Source organism: Sphaerulina musiva (genome assembly GCF_000320565.1).
Source record: "Sphaerulina musiva SO2202 unplaced genomic scaffold SEPMUscaffold_12, whole genome shotgun sequence".
NCBI classification, from domain to species: domain Eukaryota; kingdom Fungi; phylum Ascomycota; class Dothideomycetes; order Mycosphaerellales; family Mycosphaerellaceae; genus Sphaerulina; species Sphaerulina musiva.
The window spans coordinates 995,456-1,015,973 of record NW_016017394.1 but is presented as its reverse complement, the minus strand read 5'-3'; the positions used below and the strand labels follow the sequence as shown (position 1 = coordinate 1,015,973).

The window sequence follows — 20,518 nt, the reverse complement described above, 5'->3', positions numbered from 1 at the left end:
GCAAGTTCTATTGAATCTGCAGGTCCAGCGTCCGCAGAAGCCAACTTGATCGCAAACACCCCAATCGCAAAGCCCAGAGAGGCAGCGTTCACTCCGGCTGTTCCTCGATCAGCTGTGTTGAGTAAGGGGGCTCCTGGCATCAATGGTGTCAGCGACCAAGCCGGAAAGCGCGCGACTATGCCGCCGATGCCAGCAGAGCTTCGCGCCATTGCCGCAGCTGAGACTCCTGGGCACAAGGGAGCGGGACTGGACGTCGAACTTGTGAACGTTGGTAATCGAGAGGTGCCAGGAGATTCGGCGCGCCTGGGTCAGAAACCCGGCTCAGAAAATGCAAGTGCATATTGCTCTGCGCACAAAGCTCGTGTCTGGCTGTTACAGCTTGCTGTCGATGCTCTGAATGGCGGCGTGTCTCGCCTTGCGATCGCCATGGCTGACGAGATTATCTAGGTGGTTGTCAAAAAATCCACGCTTCCTCGCGAGAAGCTGGAGGCCGAGAGCCTTCCACGCCCCACTCTTTCGCCCGAGCGTCCCCGCACACCCAACATGACTGCGAGCGCCTTGAGCTCCCTGCATGCATCCGGGACATCGCTAGAAAATGACGGGCCTGGCGAGGGAGGAGTTCTGAGTGTGGACTACTACGACCATGAGGGCAAGCACCACGGGAACATGAAGTTCAAGGTCACACCTCCTGTGCATGCTAGCGTCAAAGTCACTGCGAAGGCAGGAGCATACGACCCGATGCGTATGTCTGATCAGATGCAGGCTCTGGCCACGCGCATGCTTCAAGGATTCTAGGCAACCGAGATGCAGGCTGTTGATTCTGTAGCAGCTGCCGGAAGCAGTTTTTCGGCTGCAGTACCCCTTATCGCCTTGGGGATTGATTCTTGGTGTACGCTGCCGAGGAAACCACCATTGTACCAGATGGAGTTGCGCAAAAATTCGAGCGTTTCAAGCCCACATTTGGGCGAAGTCTGAATCGAGGATGTCCACGTAGATAGCCAGGTAAACTACGGTGTCTTGCCCTCGCTATCGTCCGTGCCCCATAAGAGATATTACAAGTCTCCCCTCGGGAATCCAATCTTGTCTGCGCTTTCCACGTTGCAGCAGTAAGGTAGGTACCTTTACATAAGGTAGGAAGCCTTCTTCTCCTCGAGGCCCCATGTCTCTTCACAAAAAGTGAGGCATTCAAACCTACCTCTTTAAAGGTACCTAGGTAAGATCAGATACCCAGGTAGCTTTTGGCCACCAAAGTCCCCCGATTAACGAATACCTGGAGAAAGTCGGGGCATCGTGGGATGCTTGCGCGTGATGAGGTACCTATAATGTATCTGCGAAAGCCCCGTCTGTCATTTACAGGTACATACATGCAGGTAAGGTACCTAGGTACAGGAACCTCAGGTAAGGTAGGTAGGAATAGAATGTGTTGCTTACATGTACGTACAGTAAAGAATTTGTCGAGAAAACGGGCATCTGCGGTTGTTGTAAGGGAAGATGTACATGTATGTACCTACCAGGTGCCTAGGTACATGTAGCTATCTGGTCGAGGTATATGACCTAGGTTCCTTTCTTGCTCACTTTCTCCTTGTGAGGGAAGACGAGCTGCTGAGGTAGGAGGAGGAGGAGGGGCGGAGGAGGAGGAGGAGGAGGGCGTCATGAACTATAGGTATCGATTAAGCGCAGAATCACTTGGCTGCCTTTCACAAGCAGCCAGGCGATAAATACCTTATCAGGCTTTGGTGTCTATGAAGGCTTCTCCTTCTTCTCTAGGCAGGTATACCTAGTATTTCTCGCCGAGCGCAATAGCAAGCGATGTGTTGGGAAACTTTCTAGTAGGCTCCACTAGATGACTGGCTTCGAAAAGCAAACCTGATGGTGTCTTTGGTCGTCCCGCGATAGTGGTAGAGAAGCAAAGTATAATGCTAGCGTCAAGAGCGCAGCCCGGCACTTTCTCTTGCGTGGGGTATATGTGACACCGTCGGTGTGCGTTGCTAGCACAATAAGGTAGTCTCGTTCGATTGACCTGGAAGAGTGGCATATAGCCTAGGTACTTTGATCAGATATAGCTGTGGTGGCGTCGATTCGGATGGACGCCGTCTGGTTTGTCCGCGCGGTTCTACAACCCTAATATACTCTTCTGAGCTGCTCGCGTGGGCACGACAATTAGTACGAGAACTATTCAACTTACCATAGATATAAGAACCGTTCGTGGGAGGCGTGTACGCCATCGAACTCACGGCATTCCGCTTTCTAGTCGCCGATCGTGGATCGTGCAGCTGGACAGGTGAATGAGGATACTACTAGCCCCCTGGTAGACCAGCTCGAAACGTTTCCTGCTTGTTGTGGCACCAGGCAGACCAGCTAGTTGGCACTCGGTGAAGTCGACGATAGCTGTTTGGGCAGTGCTTAGTCTCTACCTGTTCCTGTATACATACCTCCTCGAAGTGATCTCCGATGCAAACGTCACGTGATGACACAGGGTCCACGCTGCCGTTTACTACAATGGTCCTCAGCGCACACAGCTAGTCAGGTACCTCCTACGGTATTCGCCGACCACGAGCATGGACGGTACGCACCGCGCTGCGCAGTTTATGGTATCGGCACTCGGTCCTGGTTAGTAGTTGCTAGATAGTCCTCGCATGGCATGCATGTCGGTATTCACAGCAGAGACGGGTCGCAGGCCAAGACGGCACACTGCTCGATTTGTGTCGTCGGTGAGGTGTAGAAGGGACAGCTGGTACAGTTAACGTGCTTCTAGTGCACCATCTTCATCCCGTCCGCTCCGTCGGTGCGGCTTGCTTTGGGCTGGGCGTGAGGGGAAGGTGCACACGTGTTAGGAAGGCGCGATGGTGAGAATCATGAGTTGGTGGCAGGTGCGATGGTGCGATGGAGGGGGTTCCGTGCTTGCGGAGTTTTGGTTCGCACTTCACGTCTTCCCCTGTCTTTGATTACTAATTTCCCTACCTTACCTCACGTCTACTTACTCAGCACCATTAGAGCCTCAACTCTTAGCCAATCGCACTACGTCCAGGTTCGGAGAAGTCTTGTTCGGCCTTTGCAGTGTAAAGTCTTTCTGCCTTTGCGACTTGGACGCAACTAGGTGAAACGATGCCGTTCTGGTCGAGCTCGGCGCATCCACAACCCCTCTTCCGCGGATCACACCATAAAGAAGGACCCGGCAGACCTTCCATTGCCTTAATCCGCTTCCGTAGTAGACGGGCGTAAGGATCGTAAATCCCGGATATGCCGCCTGGATTAGTGGACTGCACCTGGCCACACGTGCACGGCTACGATCATCATGCAGACTGCAGTGCCTGTGCAGCAGTACTCATCAAGAACTCATGTCGCAGTCGGCGGATGTGATACACGCTGAGAGGAGGAAACTATGTGCAACAGGTATCGACAGGCACCAAGATGCAAAGCATAATCTGTGCCGTAAGATCAGAATAGCATCAAACGGCGTCGACTATGATTTTGCATTCTGGGCAACAAGCGTCCGTCGAAATCTGTTGGCCCGGGCTGATGCTCTAGGCAGACTCTGGCAGAAATACTCGTGAACAAGGATGCTAATCTTTCGGCTTGTCCCAAAGCCTGACAATTCACCAGAGACCATGGCCTTTTTTCAAGCCCCAGTTCCATCCCTCGTGTGGGAACAGCTGGCAGCCCGAATATATTTGTACTCGCCGTTGTGGATTCATCACCAGCGACATGAACGGAATGTCGTGCACCCGGTAGCAAGGAAAGCTGGCCTGATGTCAACATTGAGTCATATTCTAGCGGATGCCCAGGGCTAGGATTGCCCTGCTCGTGGGTTGGTCGCTGTGTCTACAGTACAGTGCTACCTTACACATGAATTCGATGCTTGGGGTGCGGTGCTGGGGATTGGTTTGTTCCCTTGTAAGATCGAACTTTCGAGAAAGCGTGCAACGCGCAATACTGCTCATTCCTCTCGATTAGCAGCCATTATCTTCAGGAAGGATTGTGAGAACCTACGACAGTCAACCTATTGCTGTTTAATGTTATCGGATCCGTATCGTATCAAGTGACGTTGAGGGCAGTTTCGTCATCACAGCTACAGGTATGACTTCAAGGACAACCGAGCAAAGTTCTTGAGCAAGTACGGGCATATAGATGATCCTTGCAACATGCTCTGGTTGTTTGCTGGGGTTAGGTGTGGCTAGTGCACTAGTTGCAGTCCGAAAATGGGCAACATTGCGCGAGTGCGATCACATGCTATTGAGACACTTGGCTCGATTAAGGATTGTAATATCTGCTTGCAGCGATGAAGAAAAATCCATTAACTGACCTTTTGGGGCTAACAATCTTTAGAGTCAAACTAGTGTATGTTCTAGGCCAACCAAAGCAAAGTTAATGCAACCAACAATCGAGTCTGTAGAGTAAGTGAAGACGCGTGGCCCACAGACAGTCATGTCGTAAGTGTGTCTGGGTAGGGGGTAAGAGGTAACGCATGCATAACTCGGCCTTGGGCGGAGATCAATAGTACGAAGATCGGCGTCGTTGCTCCCGTTTCTTCTAGAAGGCCCAAGGAAAAGCTTTGACAAAACTTGGGAACTTTAGACATCAACTGGTCGCTAATCTTCATAAGGCTGGGTTTCAAGCCACAATGCAATGATTCCATCCCGCACGAACGCAGTACCTCCTACCTTCTACCTCCTAAGGCATCTGATGAGCCGATTTCACTATGCACGACGTGCTCTCAGCGTCACGTGGCATGCACAACATGCACAGATGATTTTATGCTGCCTCCGAGCAGCTCAACGATTGACGACATTCTGGAGTGTGAAGAGCCCGTGCCAAGCACCGAAACTGATTTACGTAAGTGATAGAAGCCGATGTGCCAGGCCAGGATCGGCTTCTCGCTCACCATAGGCCTGGGGAAATTCTAGACGAGATACCGCGCTTCTCATGTTAGGCAAGTGGAATGGCTTCTAGGCATCATGACCCTGGACTTATTGGAAGGGCGGACGTGATGAAGCCGACGTTGTAGTAGCTCCCTGCCATGTATTGTACAGTCAGGTAGTTGTACGTTCCGATCGGTTTTATGCCGGAGTTTGCGCTTCCGGTTCTGTGGAGATATACCAACTTCAACTTCCATAATATGCTCGCGCCAAAAGGCGGGACACACAAGCAGAGCGTGCCAAGAGTTGCATCATCGTATAGTCTCGGCAAGCTCCTGGAGGCAGGCAAACGCAAAGTACAGATTGGCACGGGAGGTGGTAGTATGAAGTCACCATCGGACCCTCGAGAGCCACACCGTTTCATCACCAACTCTCAGTCTGCATCTTTAGAGCCACAATAGCTCGAGTTCGGGCTCGGAGATTGGCTATGATATGATCCCGCAGTTCTCGACATTTGCCTCTCTGCGATGGAGCACTGTGCGGCTCTTCGCTCGCATGTCTACGAGCTGCCGAAACCACAAGGAACTTCATGACTTTCATGTGCGCACTTCATGCGGTCATGGAGATCGGCACAAGAACGCGGTCCTGCACGTCAAGTTAAGCTTTGCTGCTACTATGGCCATGCGGCGGGACGTGTGGCCGTGCGATACCAGAAAGACTCCTAGACTCCTAGACTCCTGTTTCTCCAGCTGCAGCAGGGCTTAAAAGACAGGCTCCGACGAGCAAGGCTGCTCGGGATACTAGGCCTGCTCCCGCCGAGCGGGAAATGCTTGCCCAAGGGACGGTGCCAGACCAGCCAAGAGCCCAAGTTCAAATCAGGTCGGTCATGGCAGCATGGCACAATCGCCACACAGCCAGGGAAGTTGAACAAGCCAAACCTTGCGGCAGCCCTGTGCCGTGGCAGCCGAGAGTCTAACAATCCCGGGGTCTCTCTGCAGGCGTGTGGGCGTTCCGCTCACTTGAGTCAACCTCGGAGGTCTGTGCCATGAGCTAAGAAGCAGACAGTCTTCACAGCTGCCCGCCAAGCGGTCTACCAGCGCGCGAGGCAACTGATTTCACTTCGAGCTGCAGATCCCCATGCATGAGTACGCTTATTGGCTGCATACCCGGCTGTGGCGATATGGATATTAGTAGGAATGGGTAGGGCGCAGTGCCAACAGCCATGTCCCAATACTCAGGAAACCGAGCCACATATCCGTGCCCTGCTCCTACCCTTCACAATCCACAGCTGTCCCGAACTTTCTAGCAAACCCATCCCACGGCGCAGACACCTACTGTACTGGCCGCCCATCTTTGCCTTACCTTTTTCCCTCACGGAAACGCTTTGACGACCAAAGATCTTGTCCGAGACCTCACATGAATTCGCTCAGCTCGCAAGGTTGAAAGGCTGCGATGCCTCCCAGGCCCATACGACCCAAGAATGAACCGTTGGCATCTGAGGGCAATGATGCAGGAGAGGGGAAGAGTGGGAAGCGAAGGGCAGTGTCATCTGCATGCATACCATGCCGGAAACGCAAAAGCAAAGTAAGTATCTTTGATCCAGGCAGTGTAGCAATTCCACTAAAGAGTGTCGACAGTGTGATGGAAACGTCCCATCGTGTTCTACTTGCATAGCGGTGTACAGGACGGAGTGCATGTATGACGCTGACTCGGACCACCGGCGGAAAGGTGCACTCAAGCGGGACATTCAGTCTTTGCAACAACAAAACGACGCCCTAGATGTTATAGTTGCTTCGTTGCGAAGTTTACCCGAGAGCGAGGCCATTGCACTACTCCACAGTCTCCGAAGTGATGCGAAACCAGAAACACTGGCCGAGTCACTTCGGATCAATCTGCAAATCATGCCGCAAGGCTACGCGCAGCAAACCCTGGAAGCAGACTTTGCACAACACACTTCGACCCCGTCCAGCACGACATATGGCAGCCCAAGCTTCCCTGGAGGGCTTTCACGAAACAACTCGGAAGAACAGACATATCAGATGAACATCTCTACGATACCCGAACAGAGGAGAGACTGGCTCACAGTGCCTCAAGACGCCGAGTTCGTTGAGCATCTCCTCAATTTGTATCAGTGTTGGATATCCCCGTTCTACACTTTCTTTCGCTGGGAGCAATTCACTCACGACATGAACCGTGGGCGGACAGACCATTGTAGTTCAATGCTCGTCAACGCAGTGTTAGCGTTTGCATGCCACTACTCCGACCGAGCGCTGGCACGCACTGATCCGAATGTTGCAAAAACAGCTGGTGACCACTTCTTCGCTGAGGCCAAGCGTCTTCTCGACCACGAAGAAAGTCCCCGGCTGACCACCGTGCAAGCTCTTGCGATTATGTCTCTTCGGGAGAACTCAGCCGGCCGGGATAGCAATGGGTACCAGCTTGCCGGCCGCAGTGTGCGGATGGCGCTGGAGCTCGGACTACACTTGTCAGTGATCAAGGATGGCATGCAAGAGACCGAAGCAGAAGCGCGGAAGGTAACATTCTGGGCCGTATTCAACCTAGAGACGTAAGTCGTAGTCCAGGCGACGCCATTCAAGAAAATGCCCAGACTCCATTCAGTCGAATACTGACCAGTACTTCAGAGCGTGCGCCGTATCATTCGGTCGACTCTCGCAGCTTCCCCGATCGGCCGCTGACATTGGCAGACCTTCTGCCAACATGCGGTTCGAAACGATGACTTGGCGCCCGTACGAAGACACGAACATGTCCATCAGCCCGAGTGCAGAGCAGCCCAGTCGTTCCATGCTCTTCGAAGACCAGCTGAGCAAGTTGTCGGAGATCACCAGCGACATGGTGAATACCTTCTACGCGCCCCGAGAACGTTTCACAGGTCGCCAGCTTGCCGCGACCTATAGCAAATACCAGTCGTGGTACCAGGAAATGCCCGACTGCTTTCGACTGGAGAATACGTCTTTGCCGCATGTGCTTGTCCTCCACATGTATTACTACGGCTGTGTGTTGCAGTAAGCCCCCCCGCCCCCCGGTGCAAGTATCTATTGTAACCCTGCTCTGACCAACGAAGCTTGTTCCGACCATACATCAAACTCGACCTCCGTGCTGCCAATCTCTATCCCCGCGACACTTGTACGTTCTGCGCCAATGAGATATCAGCGCTGATGAACGCCCTTCGAGCAATGTACGGTCTCCGCCGCGTGACCTTGATCGTGACCAGTCTTCTTCTCTCCGCCTCAACCATTCACCTCCTGAACCTCCCATCCGAGAAGGCCGCCGCTCATCTTTCCCAAGCTCTCCGCGACCTGGAAGCAATGTCGGTCAATCACTGTTTCGCCGCACGAGCAGTTGACATTATTCGCTCTCTGTCAACCAAATGGAACATCGCCCTCCCCGAGGGTGCCGCAGCAGTAGCGTTCTATCGCATGCACAACACTCCGCGTGATGCAACAGCTTCTCCACCTCCAAGCACTTTTTTTGCGGCTAGCATTACGCGCGAACTGGGACCCTCACGAACAAGCGAGAAACCTCCGCAACATAAATCTCCTTTCTCAATCCAGCATCAACAAGAACAACATCACCATCAGCAAGGTCTCACATCAGTGCCGGCCATCTACTCCGATCCCAGCATGCTTTTCGATGAGAACTCCGAGCAAATGGCTTATTGGACTCCTTTCCCGGCGCAAGTCATGCCGATTGCGCAGCATGATTTGGAATTGGGTGATTTTTCTGCATTGGGCGGAGCGCAGACGTCCAATTGGGCAATCTATGAAGAAGGCCAAGGCCATGTTGGCGGCAACACACAGCAACATGGATACATGGCGGGTCTTCGACATCAGAGTGACCCGGGACAGGATCACAACATGGGTGGATTGCAGGAGTGGGGTTGGGGTTGAAGAGGGTGAAATTGATGTGGTCATGCGTGACAATGCATGAACGATTGGGTAAGAGTGTGGGCATATGCTTTGCGAAGCGGATGGCTAGCAGCAAGCACCTACCTCGTTGTTGAGCTTGAAGTGCAGAAATCTGAGCCAACAAGCGAGGAGAAATGGCAGCATTCGCGACGTCATTCGCGACGTCGATCAGGGGTGCAAGAATGTGGCCAAGACCCAGCACTGCCGCAATGACAGAGCTGTTGCTGTGAAAACAGGCTCTGGAAGCAGGAATGCGAAGAAGAGAGAAAGGCTCAAAATCAATAAACAGCAAGTGTCGAAGACCATCAGAGGAAGAGGGGAATCGATCTTTACCAGAATTTCACTGCAGGACACCAGATCCAGAATTGAACCAAGCAGGAAAGAGTGAAATTGTGACATTGTCACTCACCGCGAGCACACGATCCATGACGCGGAAAGAGGGAGATGAATAAACGAAGGGGCCATTTCGGAAGATGTCTACCAGAGACCCCGATAGCAGACCGCTGTGTCCATACCAGGGGATTTGAGTAGTAGCAGCACCATATTATAGTATAGCATAGCGTACCTAGCATAGCATAGCATAGCATAGCATAGTGTAGCGTAGGAGATAGCGTAGCGACACCCTAGACTAACGATTCATCAGTAGGTAATCTTTTTCTTCTTTCTTTCGCGGCTCGGAGCCGGCCTTCGCGATGGATTCTCTTAATCTCTTTTGCTGATTACAACCATCAGCCTTACAAGGCCGAACGGGGCACGCAACTAATAATAGGACCTACCTAGGTGGTCTCTGCCTATCTAGTCGTTTTGCAGCTATAGCTAGCCTAGACTTAGCCTACCTACAGATACCTACATGCCTAGCTAAGTTAGTCAAATTTGGTTGGTTGGTTGTATGTATATAGCGAACTATCTACCTCCTAGTATCGGGTCGGAACATAGTATCATCACTGGGGTTGAGAGACAGAGAAAAGCTTGATATAGCTCGGCATTTTCCTTTTTTCTCTCTTACTCGCTCACTCGCTCACTCACTTGCTTACTCACTCTGATATCTCTGATTGCAAATTTCTTGGCGGGGGCGGGTATGTACGGATGGATGGATGAAGGGCGGGGATGGAATTGATTGATGAGGTGCGGTATGATTGTGGGAAGCGATGGCCTATAGGGAGGTTCAGGTACCTTACCTACCTAGGTATAGAGATGGATCACGTAAGCGATGGTGTTTACCTAAGCTATGCACACAGGCGCAAACACTACCTACATGTAGTTACCTAGGGCATGGTAGGTTTGGCCGCGGAGGATCGCAAATGGGCAGTCCACTGAATCAAATATTAGTAGAGGGAATAGGTCAATTTGATGAACCAACCCCACGCTACACCACAGTTCAGGATGTACATCGGTATGAGCAGAGGCGATCCTAACGTCATCTCTCTCTGCAGTAAGACAAAGACAGCTAAGCTCCCGTCTTCAACCACATACATCATCCCACCTCGTAAGCAGCATCACTGTATACCTTCACCCTTCCAGCTGCCCTCGCCGCCGCCAAAGTGTCTCAACAAACTCCTCTCCGCCTCTACGCCTCGGCCAGTACTGCCTTCAGAACGGCTTCGAACCAGCGACTCCGACTGCACGCCTTCTCCCGCCACTTCTCCGCCACTGCACCCATCATGGCTCCCATAGAAAAAGAGTGCGACTACCTCGTCATTGGTGGCGGCTCCGGTGGCCTCGCCAGTGCCAGGAGAGCCAGTGGCATGTATGGCGCCAAGACGATTGCCGTCGAGAACAAAAGACTGGGTGGAACGTGCGTGAACGTGGGGTGTGTGCCCAAGAAGGTCACTTGGAATGCTGCTGCCATGGCCGAGACGATCAAGGAGGCACACAATTACGGCTTCAGCGTCCAGCAGACAGCGCCCTTTGATTGGCCTCTGTTCACGAAAAAGCGAGCTGCATACATCAAGCGCCTCAATGGCATCTATGAGAAGAATTTGAAAAATGACAAGGTCGAGTATCTGCACGGAACTGCCTCCTTCAAGGATCAGCACACGGTGTCTGTCAAGCTGGATGACGAGAGCGAGGTGTCCATCAAGGCCAAGAAGATCCTGATTGCTGTGGGCGGGCATCCCAGCATCCCAGACGTCGAGGGTGCAGAGCACGGAATCACCTCCGATGGGTTCTTCGAGCTGGAACAGCAACCCAAGAAGGTCGCCGTCGTGGGTGCAGGCTATATTGCAGTCGAAATGGCAGGCATGTTCCACGCTCTAGGCACGGAAACTCATCTCTTCATTCGCCACGACAAATTTTTGCGAACGTTCGATCCTATGGTCCAGGAAAAGGTTGTGCAAGAATACGAGCGACAAGGCATTATTTTGCACAAGAACTCCAAGCAGACTAAGCTCGAGGATCTCCAGACCGGCGGCAAGCGTCTTACATACACCGATGACAACGGGGATGGTATTCTCGATGTGGACACGGTACTGTGGGCGATTGGGCGTGCGCCAGAACTCGAAAGGTTGAATATTGACGCCTCTGGAGTGAAGTTGAACGAGAAGAAGCACATCCCGGTCGATGACTACCAGAACACCAATATCCCTCACATCTACGCTCTCGGCGACGTCTGCGACAAGCAATATGAGCTGACACCTGTCGCCATCGCCGCTGGTCGCCGTCTCTCGGATCGTCTCTTCGGCGGGAAAGAAGATGCCAAACTGGAGTACGATAACATTCCATCTGTCGTCTTCTCTCACCCGGTAGTAGGCTCCATCGGCTTAACGGAGCCCCAAGCTCGAGAAAAGTATGGAGATGATAACATCAAGATCTACCAAGCGAGTTTCACGGCCATGTACTACTCCATGATGGAACCCGAGGACAAAGGACCTACCGCATACAAGCTCATCTGTGCCGGTAAAGAGGAGAAGGTCGTCGGTCTACATATCCTCGGTACGGGATCGGATGAGATTCTGCAAGGATTCGGTGTTGCCATCAAGATGGGAGCGACCAAGGCGGACTTCGATCGATGTGTGGCCATTCATCCCACGAGTGCCGAAGAGCTTGTGACGATGAAGTAGAAGAAGTGAGAAGAGAGGTACAGCTCGCTGGAAACTTTTGTTGTTGGATAGAAGGATACAACATAACAGTACTGATACCTCCCATCTCCTCTTCCTTTTTTTTAAAAAATCAGATCTAGATGGATGTAAAAATCACGTCCGGATTGATAGATTTTTGTTATCTGTACATATCGCTTTCAACAATCAATCAACCAATCGATCAGTCAATCAATCAATCAATGAGTCAATCAACCAATCACCCAAACATACATAATGGTACACTCACTCGATATTTTGCTACCTACCTTCCTTGGAGAGAAAGAAAGAAAAAAAAAACGAAGGAAAAAAAAAGAGAGAGAAGGCTGTAACATCATCTCTCTTTCATACAACTGTGATTGATAGACCTTTTCTTCCGACCCCACACAACAACCCGAGATCAAGAGAAGACGCAGAGAGCGAACCCAACAACACACACCCGTCGTCGGTAGCATACAGACCTACCTTACCTAGCTAGGTAGCTGACTCGTCCCGCTGTTAACCGCGGGTGCGTTCTCACATCATTCCATCTCGACATCACCGTCCTCGTCCATTTCTTCTTCTTTTGCTGCTTCGTGTCTCGGCACACCATTCGGCTCCACTGGATGCCCGTTCATCTTCTTCAGCTGCTCTCCTCCTCCTTCTACGAACGTCTCCTGCAACTGTCTCTCCTGCATCCTCATCTCGGCTTCATCATCAGCCTTCGCCATCAAGAATCCTTGAACGTCCCGCACAGCCTCGGCAGCGATCTGGTCCAGTTCCCGATCACTAACATAACTAGCCAAGATTTCATCCTGGTTCTGCAAATCGTGTACAATAGAATCCAAAAGCTCCGGTTCAGGGAATCGGTAACTAATATCCTCGGCTCGACAAGCAGCACCAATACATTCTGAAGGAGTCAATATCCGGATTTGCGCATCCGTTTTCGTCGTGATGCCGGAATCAAGGACGCGATGAAGAGTTTGCCACAGGAAAGAGGACTGAATGGCACTCTTGCGTTCTTCGTCCGATTTCTTCTTGGTGACTTGAAGTTCTGGTGCAGTCCAGTCGTCGTAAATATATGCGCGCTTCCAGATGAGAGCAAGCAGTGTCTCGAAGCGCGAGGGCGGGAGTGTGGAAGCTGCAGCATCAAGCGCAGTCAAGGCAAGTAGCGTTTCCGAGCCTTGGAGGTTCTCATCGTGCGTAGGATCTATGACAATAGTCATGAGAGTGAGAGTGTCAATCAGCTCCTCGACGTCAAGGATACCGTGTTGTACCACGTTCGCGATGCCATGCTCCAGTATTTGTGCCAATGCTAGGTCCTCTTCCACGTGGTTGCCGTACCTATTCATACAATTCACGACTTCGGCTTCAAAGTCGAGAGACCGCTCAATCTCTGGCTTGAGGTGCTTGTAAAGTCGTTCCTGCACCTGTACAATTGCGAGTTCGTCACTCGCAGATCGCAATGGATTAACGGTGCCGTTGATCTTCAGCTTCGCACGCTGGTCCAAAGGACCTGCTTCCTCTGCAGCAAGCAATGCAAGCTTAGAGAGAGATAACTCAACTCTCTTACTCCAGAGTTTCTTCTCTTGTCCTTGGGCACACTGCACAAGAGCTTCACTGGCATGGGCGTAATCTGATTCTGCCGTGATATCGTTGATCCAGCATAACTTGGCTCTGTCTGAATGCCCTCGCAGGTATTCAGTTAGAGGCTGTTGCCACTCCTGCTGGGCTCGAAGCAGCTTCACGCCTGGAGCGCCGTTATCAAAAAGCTTGTCAAAGAAGGCATCCGACCAGTCTTTCTGGTACTTGGTGAAATACCGCTGGATCTTCTGACGTAAATCTGTTGCAAATTGCACAACTTGTTCCTCGAGTGCATTGTGCTCTTGAGTATAGTCTTGCAGATATTGATCCTCTGCGATGATCATAACGGCCAGGGTATGCATATCTCTGTACTTCTCAGCGAGGAGCATACCAGCATCGGCTCTGCCTACATCTGCCAGCACACGGAACTGCTTGTAGCGCTCGCGATCGTACTCTTCTTTCATCTTTTTCGAGAGCTCTTGCAGTCTCCTGTCGTCGCGTGAAGCATACCAATTGATGCTCTCTTGAGATTGCAAACAATATATTTGCACCAGTCGTGCGTTGTTGTCAGCAACTTCTTTCACCATGTTGTGTACCTCCTGGTCCACTTCCTCGACTTCGAAATGCTTCTTCGCTATGGCTCGTGACAAGCTTGCGACCCGCAGGGTGTTGTCCACGAGCTTCGGTGTCGATGTCCAGAACTCCGAGATCTCAGTGTACTCAGATGTGTCGACCAAGACACCATCGTCGATGTGCTCAGGCAATATGCCGTAGTCTGCGCAGTGTTCAGATCGGAAATTGAACGCGGTTTCAAGTGCTCTAAGCCAGATATCGTCCGCCTGGATGACGCGCTTGAGACCTTCCGAAGGGGAGCAGTCTTCTTGCTCGTAAAAGTCTTGCAGCAACACTCGGAGATTGGTGAGAAGCTTTTCCATGTGATGTAAGCCGCCCGAGAAGAAGCGTCGCACGGTGTCTTCGCTGGCTAGATCAGGCCTCTGGTAGAAGGCAAAACCTTCCTCGAACCACGATGTTAGCTCGTCCATGACTGTTGCCTTCCTCTTCTCGCCCTTACTCGTGAGAGCAACGTGTTCTTCGAAAGCAAGCCAAAGCTGCTGCCCAGCTGCCAACTTCTCGGCGTCCCAGAGAAGCCGCCACATGGTCTTCGTGGGGAGTGCTGGGTATGTTCTGATGACGAATGTGACGAGTGCCTTGAGTGCCCTAGCTTTGGTCGCAAGTCCTGTTTCCATCGAGGCCGGTGTAGGGGAAATGATGTTTGGGAAGCTTGTTTCTGAGCGAAGAATCTCACCCGAGATGTCCAGGGCCGCCTGCTCGACCTCCTCGATAGTATATTCGGATCCCCGTTGCATCGAGAAATCTACAATATTATCCTGCTGTAGAGAGCCATGGAACACAGCTTGCTCAATCCTGCTTCTCGCGGGTATTCGTGGTCCGCCAGGCGCCGTCTGAGTATCCAACGCAGAAATGCGGACGAGGCCGGCGCCTTTGACGAATGCTACGATCGAAGCATTACTCGCGCGTGGTGCTTCCTCACTGACGCTGAGAAAGGCGAGACTCTTGCCAGGCTTCAACCGTATGGCATCCTCGAACGGATCCTGCTGTACGTATGATGCATGTAATTGAGCCTCGGGGCTGTCGTCAAGCAAATCGGTTGTGGCAGCAAGTATTGCGGCGTCCTCGAACGCGACGTAGAATGTATGGCCCGGCTTTGGCAGGATCAGACGGGGCTTCTGCTGAGTCGAGACAGGTCCATCACTTTTGTAGCGGAGTTGGTGGATACGCTCAATGCAGTGGCTGCCATCTCCGGGAAGTGATACCTCTGCCACCACATACGACTGCATGTCCGAGGCGCCCAGTCTCAGCAGAATGAAAATATCCAGCGGCTGCTCCGCCGATGCCGACACTAGAGCGTCACTGCTGGAGTCCGCCTGCTTATCCGAAATGGCAAAGTCCAGCGCGACTGCATATTCCGCTTGTCCTGCCAGCTCCGGCGCTATCGTGTCTCTGAGTTCCCTCACGAGCGAGTCTCTCAATTCCAAATTGGAAATGTAGTCCGATCGTCCAGACCACTCCAGGTCCCATAGTAACAATTCCGCCTTTTCTGTCAATCCAACAACCTGCACAAGTCCACGTTTCGCAGCCCTTGTGCGCACTGCCGTCAAGTCTCGGCGGTAGTCTGCTTTGAAGAAGCTACTGAAGCTGCCGAATGCACCTCCAGACGCTGGCTCCAAGATTCTCAGAAACTCACAAGTTACCTTGGGCGACCCTGCGTTGTCCTTTAAGCTGAGCGCCAGAACCCTTCCGGAACTAAGATTTACCACAAATGTAGCATACGCGGCAGGTACGATGTCCGTCACCATCTCATTACTGTTGAGAGGTATCGTGCCCTCCACGCCTGACCGCTTTCCCCGGAATAGACCCAACGAGCTCGCACGATCGATAGACTCGTAGAAGGCCACTCTCCCGGTAGTGGTAGAAATGAGGACAAGGCCCAAATCATGATGTCCGATGGTGTTACTCGGCACCAAAGCTCCAAGCGGTAGTTCTCCAACGCGCGTTGGGAAGGGCATGTCGAATACGCGCGCATTACTCGCAGCAACATGCGCATTGTACTCCCACACGAGAGCTTTCTTCTCAGTAACAGCTAGTGCGTGTCCGTCTAAGATGCTGCCTCGATATTGCAAGCCTTCTTTCTTCAGCTCTTTCGGTGTACTAGGGAGCAATTTGGCGCTATAGCACTGATTCGAACATAGTGTAGTGGCGCCATCTGCTCGGTGCACCCTCTTGACAGTACCTTTCTTACCACCGCGCACCGGAATATCTCCTTCGAGCATCGAAGCTGTGCTCCCTGCCCGGCGGTGTTGATGAGGTGGATGATGATGACCGTTCCCGTTCACCTTCACGGCAGCAGTCGCGGTTTCAACACCGACGAAAGTGTGGTGACCGTTGAGCCCCCCATGCTCATCACCATTACCATTATGGAAAGCGCTGTTAGCGCGGCCGTTTTCATGATTGTCGTTCGTGGTGACAGGTGCAGGAGGAGGTCGCCCTTCAGTCGAGTCTCTGGGCGCGTACGTTTCGGTGCTGATCTTACTGCGCTTCCGACGCGGCGCAGCTTTCTGCAGAGTGTCGTTATCACTCTGTCGTGCTCTTCGCCGAGGGTTTCGCGCTGTTGTGGTGGTGGTGGTGGTGGTTGTCGTTGCTCCCCCGATTGCAGCAGCTGAGGATCGTGTGATGCGCTCGGTCGCAGGCTCGGGCGTATGGGAGGTGGCCATGATGATTGCGAGTATCTCCAATCATGCGGCAGGGGGACAGGTGGAGCGTGTTCGAGGCAGGGCGAGAGAGGGCGGTCGAAAGGGCGCTCGGTGGATGATGATTATGCTGTGTTTACACCGCGGGTTGTAGTTTCGAGACGAGGCCCTTCTTGATCCAATGTTTTAGGCGCGACTCACATCTCCGGCTATGTCCGTCAGACTTTCACTTTTTGGGCCACCAGTGAAGGCGAGGCTGATTACTCAGCAGAGTCGTGTGCTTAGGTAAGGTACATGTACTGATGGAAAAGTCGCTGGAAAGTGAGTGTGTTGAATCTGTTGATTGTGTTCTACTCTCGCTCTACCTTCTACCTACGCGCATAACGCAGGGACCTTTGTTGCCTTTTCACCTACAATCCCATCAACATATGCTAAGAACGTAGCCAGCGGCACCATATCCATAGTCCCAAAGGCAGGATGACTACTCCTGAGTACTCGTCCTCCCCACAGCACTCTCAGGAAGTAGCATCCTTCCTTGCTATACAGCTCGAACACCACTTCTGATCCCATTCCTGGCCAGACCATTCTATCAAGCTGCAGAATGCTCAATACACGTGCCACACTACCATCATGTGCTACATTATGCCTGTACTTCACACTCCGACGTCCAGCGCCTACCTGTCGCAAGTTCGCAGCGAGTTCAGCAACCCAAACACCATAGCTTCCCACACTTGCTGCCAGACTTTGTGATGCATCGCGATATAGGAAAGAGTATTCATATTCACCAAGCCGGAACACCGTGTCCGCTTCATCCTGAGCGACACAATCCGAAGCAGAATTGAGATCACAAGGTAGGGGCTTCTGATGACAAAGTCTTGCAGATAAATTGTCAAAGTAGTGATCGAAACTCTGATGCCAAGCAGTGCTGTTTGGATCTACGCCACTCAAATGGTCCAGTCGCTCGAACAGAGCCGTGGACTCGGTCAAGTGCGCTGTCCAGTTTGGTGCATTCGAGCCGACGCCGTAACTGCTGAACAAAGCTGATGAAGCAGGACAGCTGTATTTTGGTTCGAGACTATCGATTGAGTTGGCTTGAATAAGGAGAGATGTATCCTCGCCAGCTTGAGCTGGATACATGCCTGCTATAAGCATTGAAGCCACTTGCGATGTGATTACGTTGTTGGTGACACGGTAGGTGGTGATTTCTGAGTTAAAGTCGGCAGGAATGAAGTGCAGAAGTCCACAGTATACGGCTTTGAGGTCTACACCGTGCTGATGCGAGTCGTCAAGACCTTGACGTGTTATTTGTGGAAATTGGCAAGATCCGCTGAAGCCTTTTTGTGGGAAAGGATTATTTTCGCTTGTAAAGACGCTCCAATACGAGGCAGCTGACAGATTACCAGCTGGATCGAGAGGTTTGCCTCCGTAGAAGAGGCCTTGATCTGAGCAGTCCCAGGAATAGCCCTCGACTGGAAAAGTGTTGTCGGCATAGGGAGTGCGCTTGTGGTGTCGATGGATTATCTCCACGTATTCGAGCGTGTAATCTTCAGGCGGGGTTTCGTACGTTGTGGGGTTGACATGTGGCATATTGCACCAATTGTAGACGGTGTCAGGTGGCGACTGAGAAGTGTTGAAGACAAAGCCATAAGTCCCCGTGCCGTTCAGAACTGAAGTCAGGTTGTTCACTGCATATTGCGCAGGAGGATACCATGCGGTGCTGACATTGGTCATGGCGGTGCATTGTGAACTTTCTCCTTGGGATTGAGCGCTGCATAGGCCAGCTAGTGCGCAAGCTGCAGTGGAGAATGCTGGGAGCTGCCCATAATAGTTCATGGCGGCAGAAAGGACAGTCTGGGCAGTGAGCATCATGAAGAGAACGACAGCGAGGGTGGTATAAGAGAATCGATAGGGCTACAGGGGTCGATGTCACTTGGTATCCTTCGTGCGGGTCGGTAGGTATTAGGTAGAGACAGATGTTGGGTTGTGCAAATGAACATTTCCCTGACCCTGTGCCGAGGAGGGCGTGGGCGCCTTTCGAAGAGTCATTGGTCGGAGACACGACCTGGTCTACGACGGCTGCTCACGACTGTGGGAGTCGGAGATTTTGAAGCCAGATGTAGGCGATACTGTCAATATGGATGCCGCAATGAAGGAGTGACAGGACCTTGTTTCGGCGATGGGATGTTGTAGACGAAGGAGTCTTGGAATAGAGGTGAGGTTCATGGTTGAGGCTCATCACCGCATTTTTATGTAAGTCCTTAGTCATCTAGGTCCAAATCATCCAGGGGTGCTCCTTCTGTAGGTAAGGTAATCCTGGTAAGGTACCTAGAGTCTAGAGACAGTGCGATTGCCTGAGAGATACATGTAGGTATCGTCGACATATACTTACCACTTTCACCTCTACCGTACTGTAGAAGAGTTACGTTGTCGCCGGCGAGATAGCTAGAAGCGCCGACATGCGCAAGAGTCAAGGAGCAGGACACTTTCAAAGGACACTCGGAATGACTAAGCACGTATAAGTCATAGTCCGGCGTATAAGTTATAGCTCGGCGCGGATTAATATAGTTCCGGTTGACCTTACTTCCTATATAGACCTTTCCTACAATACCTACAATACCTACAATACCGGATATCTTTACTTAGATGTAACGATATGTATATATATACCTCTCTAATTGCTTCTATACACTTATACTAACACTACACTACGATATTACCAAATTCGGACTATAAATGCGCGAGATACGGCAAGCACTATAACGAACTACGAAACGAACTACGAAACAACGGTAACGAACGATCCGAACGCCCTATTTGTTAATAACACCGATATAACCGATATTACCGAGCAATTAAGCCTACTAGACCTATCTTTACTGTTTGAAACGCTACCGAACGGCTTCCGCCGTATTAAGATATTAGAAGAGATATTCCCTAATCGAGTACTATTAACTAATTAAGAGCTATTAACTAATAAAGAGGAGGACAGTTACGATCTAGCGTAGAATAATACTAGTATACTTAACGAGTTACCTACGCCGGACGATCCGATTAGTCTACGGATATAGCCGTACTAAGGCAAGCGTACCTCTAATACTATTATAATCGACGATTCTACGGTCGATTCTACGGTCGACGATAACGCCGGTAACGAGTCCTTATTGCCTAAATACCCTACCTTACGGTAGTAGTAGCCGGCGGCCGTAGTAGTAACCGTCGGTAAAGGACGTACCGGCAAGAAGGTTAAAATTTAGTTACTATCCGTCTTCTATATAGAATTGCCGGTACCGCGGCTACGTCCGACGTAGATTCCGTATTCACTACTTACCGAGAGCCGTATACCGGCCGTCCGCGAGTTTATCGACACTATAGATCTACGCTATTACGAGTATCTACGTACCGGCGAGATATTCCGAAATCCAGACTATTATAAGGCTAGGCTATAGGATTATACGTTTAGTAAAGGCTTTGCAGTTGTCTATACGTCTAGTAATATAGTCCGAGCTATATATAAGTGTATTTACTATAGAACTACTACTAGAAACTTTGACGGCTTCGACGATTATATAGGCGACAATAGCGACGATAAGTTACTTAATCTACGCGTTCGTAACGCGAGAAATATACGATAGAGGGGGTACGGTTAGAACTACCGACTAAGTTACGTATAAGTAAGGCAAGGCACGACAATTAAAGAGTAGCAGCTAACTGTAAATTCACTCGACTACTTATACGAATTAGCGCTAAATCCGTCCGTTTACATAGTTTACGAGATACGTATACCTAGATTCGGTAAAGCTCTAGCGCAGGCCGCGTAGTATCGACTTACG

At 51.4% G+C, this 20,518-nt stretch overlaps 6 protein-coding genes across 6 annotated transcripts; 3 read left to right on the top strand and 3 right to left on the bottom strand.

The window, feature by feature from the left end:
• Positions 1 to 1,882: 1,882 nt before the first annotated feature.
• On the bottom strand, positions 1,883 to 2,750 carry SEPMUDRAFT_152195 (uncharacterized protein). The gene is made up of 2 exons (XM_016907295.1): positions 2,574 to 2,750; positions 1,883 to 2,494 (listed from the first exon to the last, which is right to left on the bottom strand). The coding sequence occupies exon 2, from the start codon at positions 2,223 to 2,225 to the stop codon at positions 1,989 to 1,991; it is 237 nt and encodes a 78-aa protein (XP_016756690.1). The 5' UTR covers positions 2,226 to 2,494; positions 2,574 to 2,750; the 3' UTR covers positions 1,883 to 1,988.
• SEPMUDRAFT_128884 (uncharacterized protein) lies at positions 1,883 to 2,750 on the top strand (the record flags this gene model as incomplete). Its single annotated transcript, XM_016902242.1, has 2 exons — positions 1,883 to 2,121; positions 2,186 to 2,750. A coding segment is annotated over exon 2 (158 nt), but the record flags the coding sequence as incomplete, so codon positions are not given.
• Positions 2,751 to 6,021: 3,271 nt separating this feature from the next.
• SEPMUDRAFT_152192 (Fungal_trans-domain-containing protein) lies at positions 6,022 to 9,394 on the top strand. The gene is made up of 4 exons (XM_016907294.1): positions 6,022 to 6,440; positions 6,494 to 7,422; positions 7,499 to 7,879; positions 7,939 to 9,394. Exons 1-4 carry the CDS (start codon positions 6,309 to 6,311, stop codon positions 8,762 to 8,764), a joined length of 2,268 nt encoding a protein of 755 aa, XP_016756688.1. The 5' UTR covers positions 6,022 to 6,308; the 3' UTR covers positions 8,765 to 9,394.
• A 582-nt stretch (positions 9,395 to 9,976) lies between these two features.
• Positions 9,977 to 12,074, top strand: SEPMUDRAFT_159425 (uncharacterized protein; the record flags this gene model as incomplete). Its single annotated transcript, XM_016907845.1, has 4 exons — positions 9,977 to 9,985; positions 10,044 to 10,057; positions 10,165 to 10,268; positions 10,304 to 12,074. 4 exons carry the CDS (start codon positions 9,977 to 9,979, stop codon positions 11,839 to 11,841), a joined length of 1,665 nt encoding a protein of 554 aa, XP_016756687.1. The 3' UTR covers positions 11,842 to 12,074.
• A 46-nt stretch (positions 12,075 to 12,120) lies between these two features.
• Positions 12,121 to 16,747, bottom strand: SEPMUDRAFT_152191 (Nup133_N-domain-containing protein). Its single transcript, XM_016907293.1, has one exon. It carries the CDS (start codon positions 16,710 to 16,712, stop codon positions 12,378 to 12,380), a length of 4,335 nt encoding a protein of 1,444 aa, XP_016756686.1. The 5' UTR covers positions 16,713 to 16,747; the 3' UTR covers positions 12,121 to 12,377.
• A 273-nt stretch (positions 16,748 to 17,020) lies between these two features.
• On the bottom strand, positions 17,021 to 18,856 carry SEPMUDRAFT_152190 (phosphoglycerate mutase-like protein). Its single transcript, XM_016907292.1, has one exon. The coding sequence runs from the start codon at positions 18,555 to 18,557 to the stop codon at positions 17,061 to 17,063; it is 1,497 nt and encodes a 498-aa protein (XP_016756685.1). The 5' UTR covers positions 18,558 to 18,856; the 3' UTR covers positions 17,021 to 17,060.
• Between the last annotated feature and the right edge of the window lie 1,662 nt (positions 18,857 to 20,518).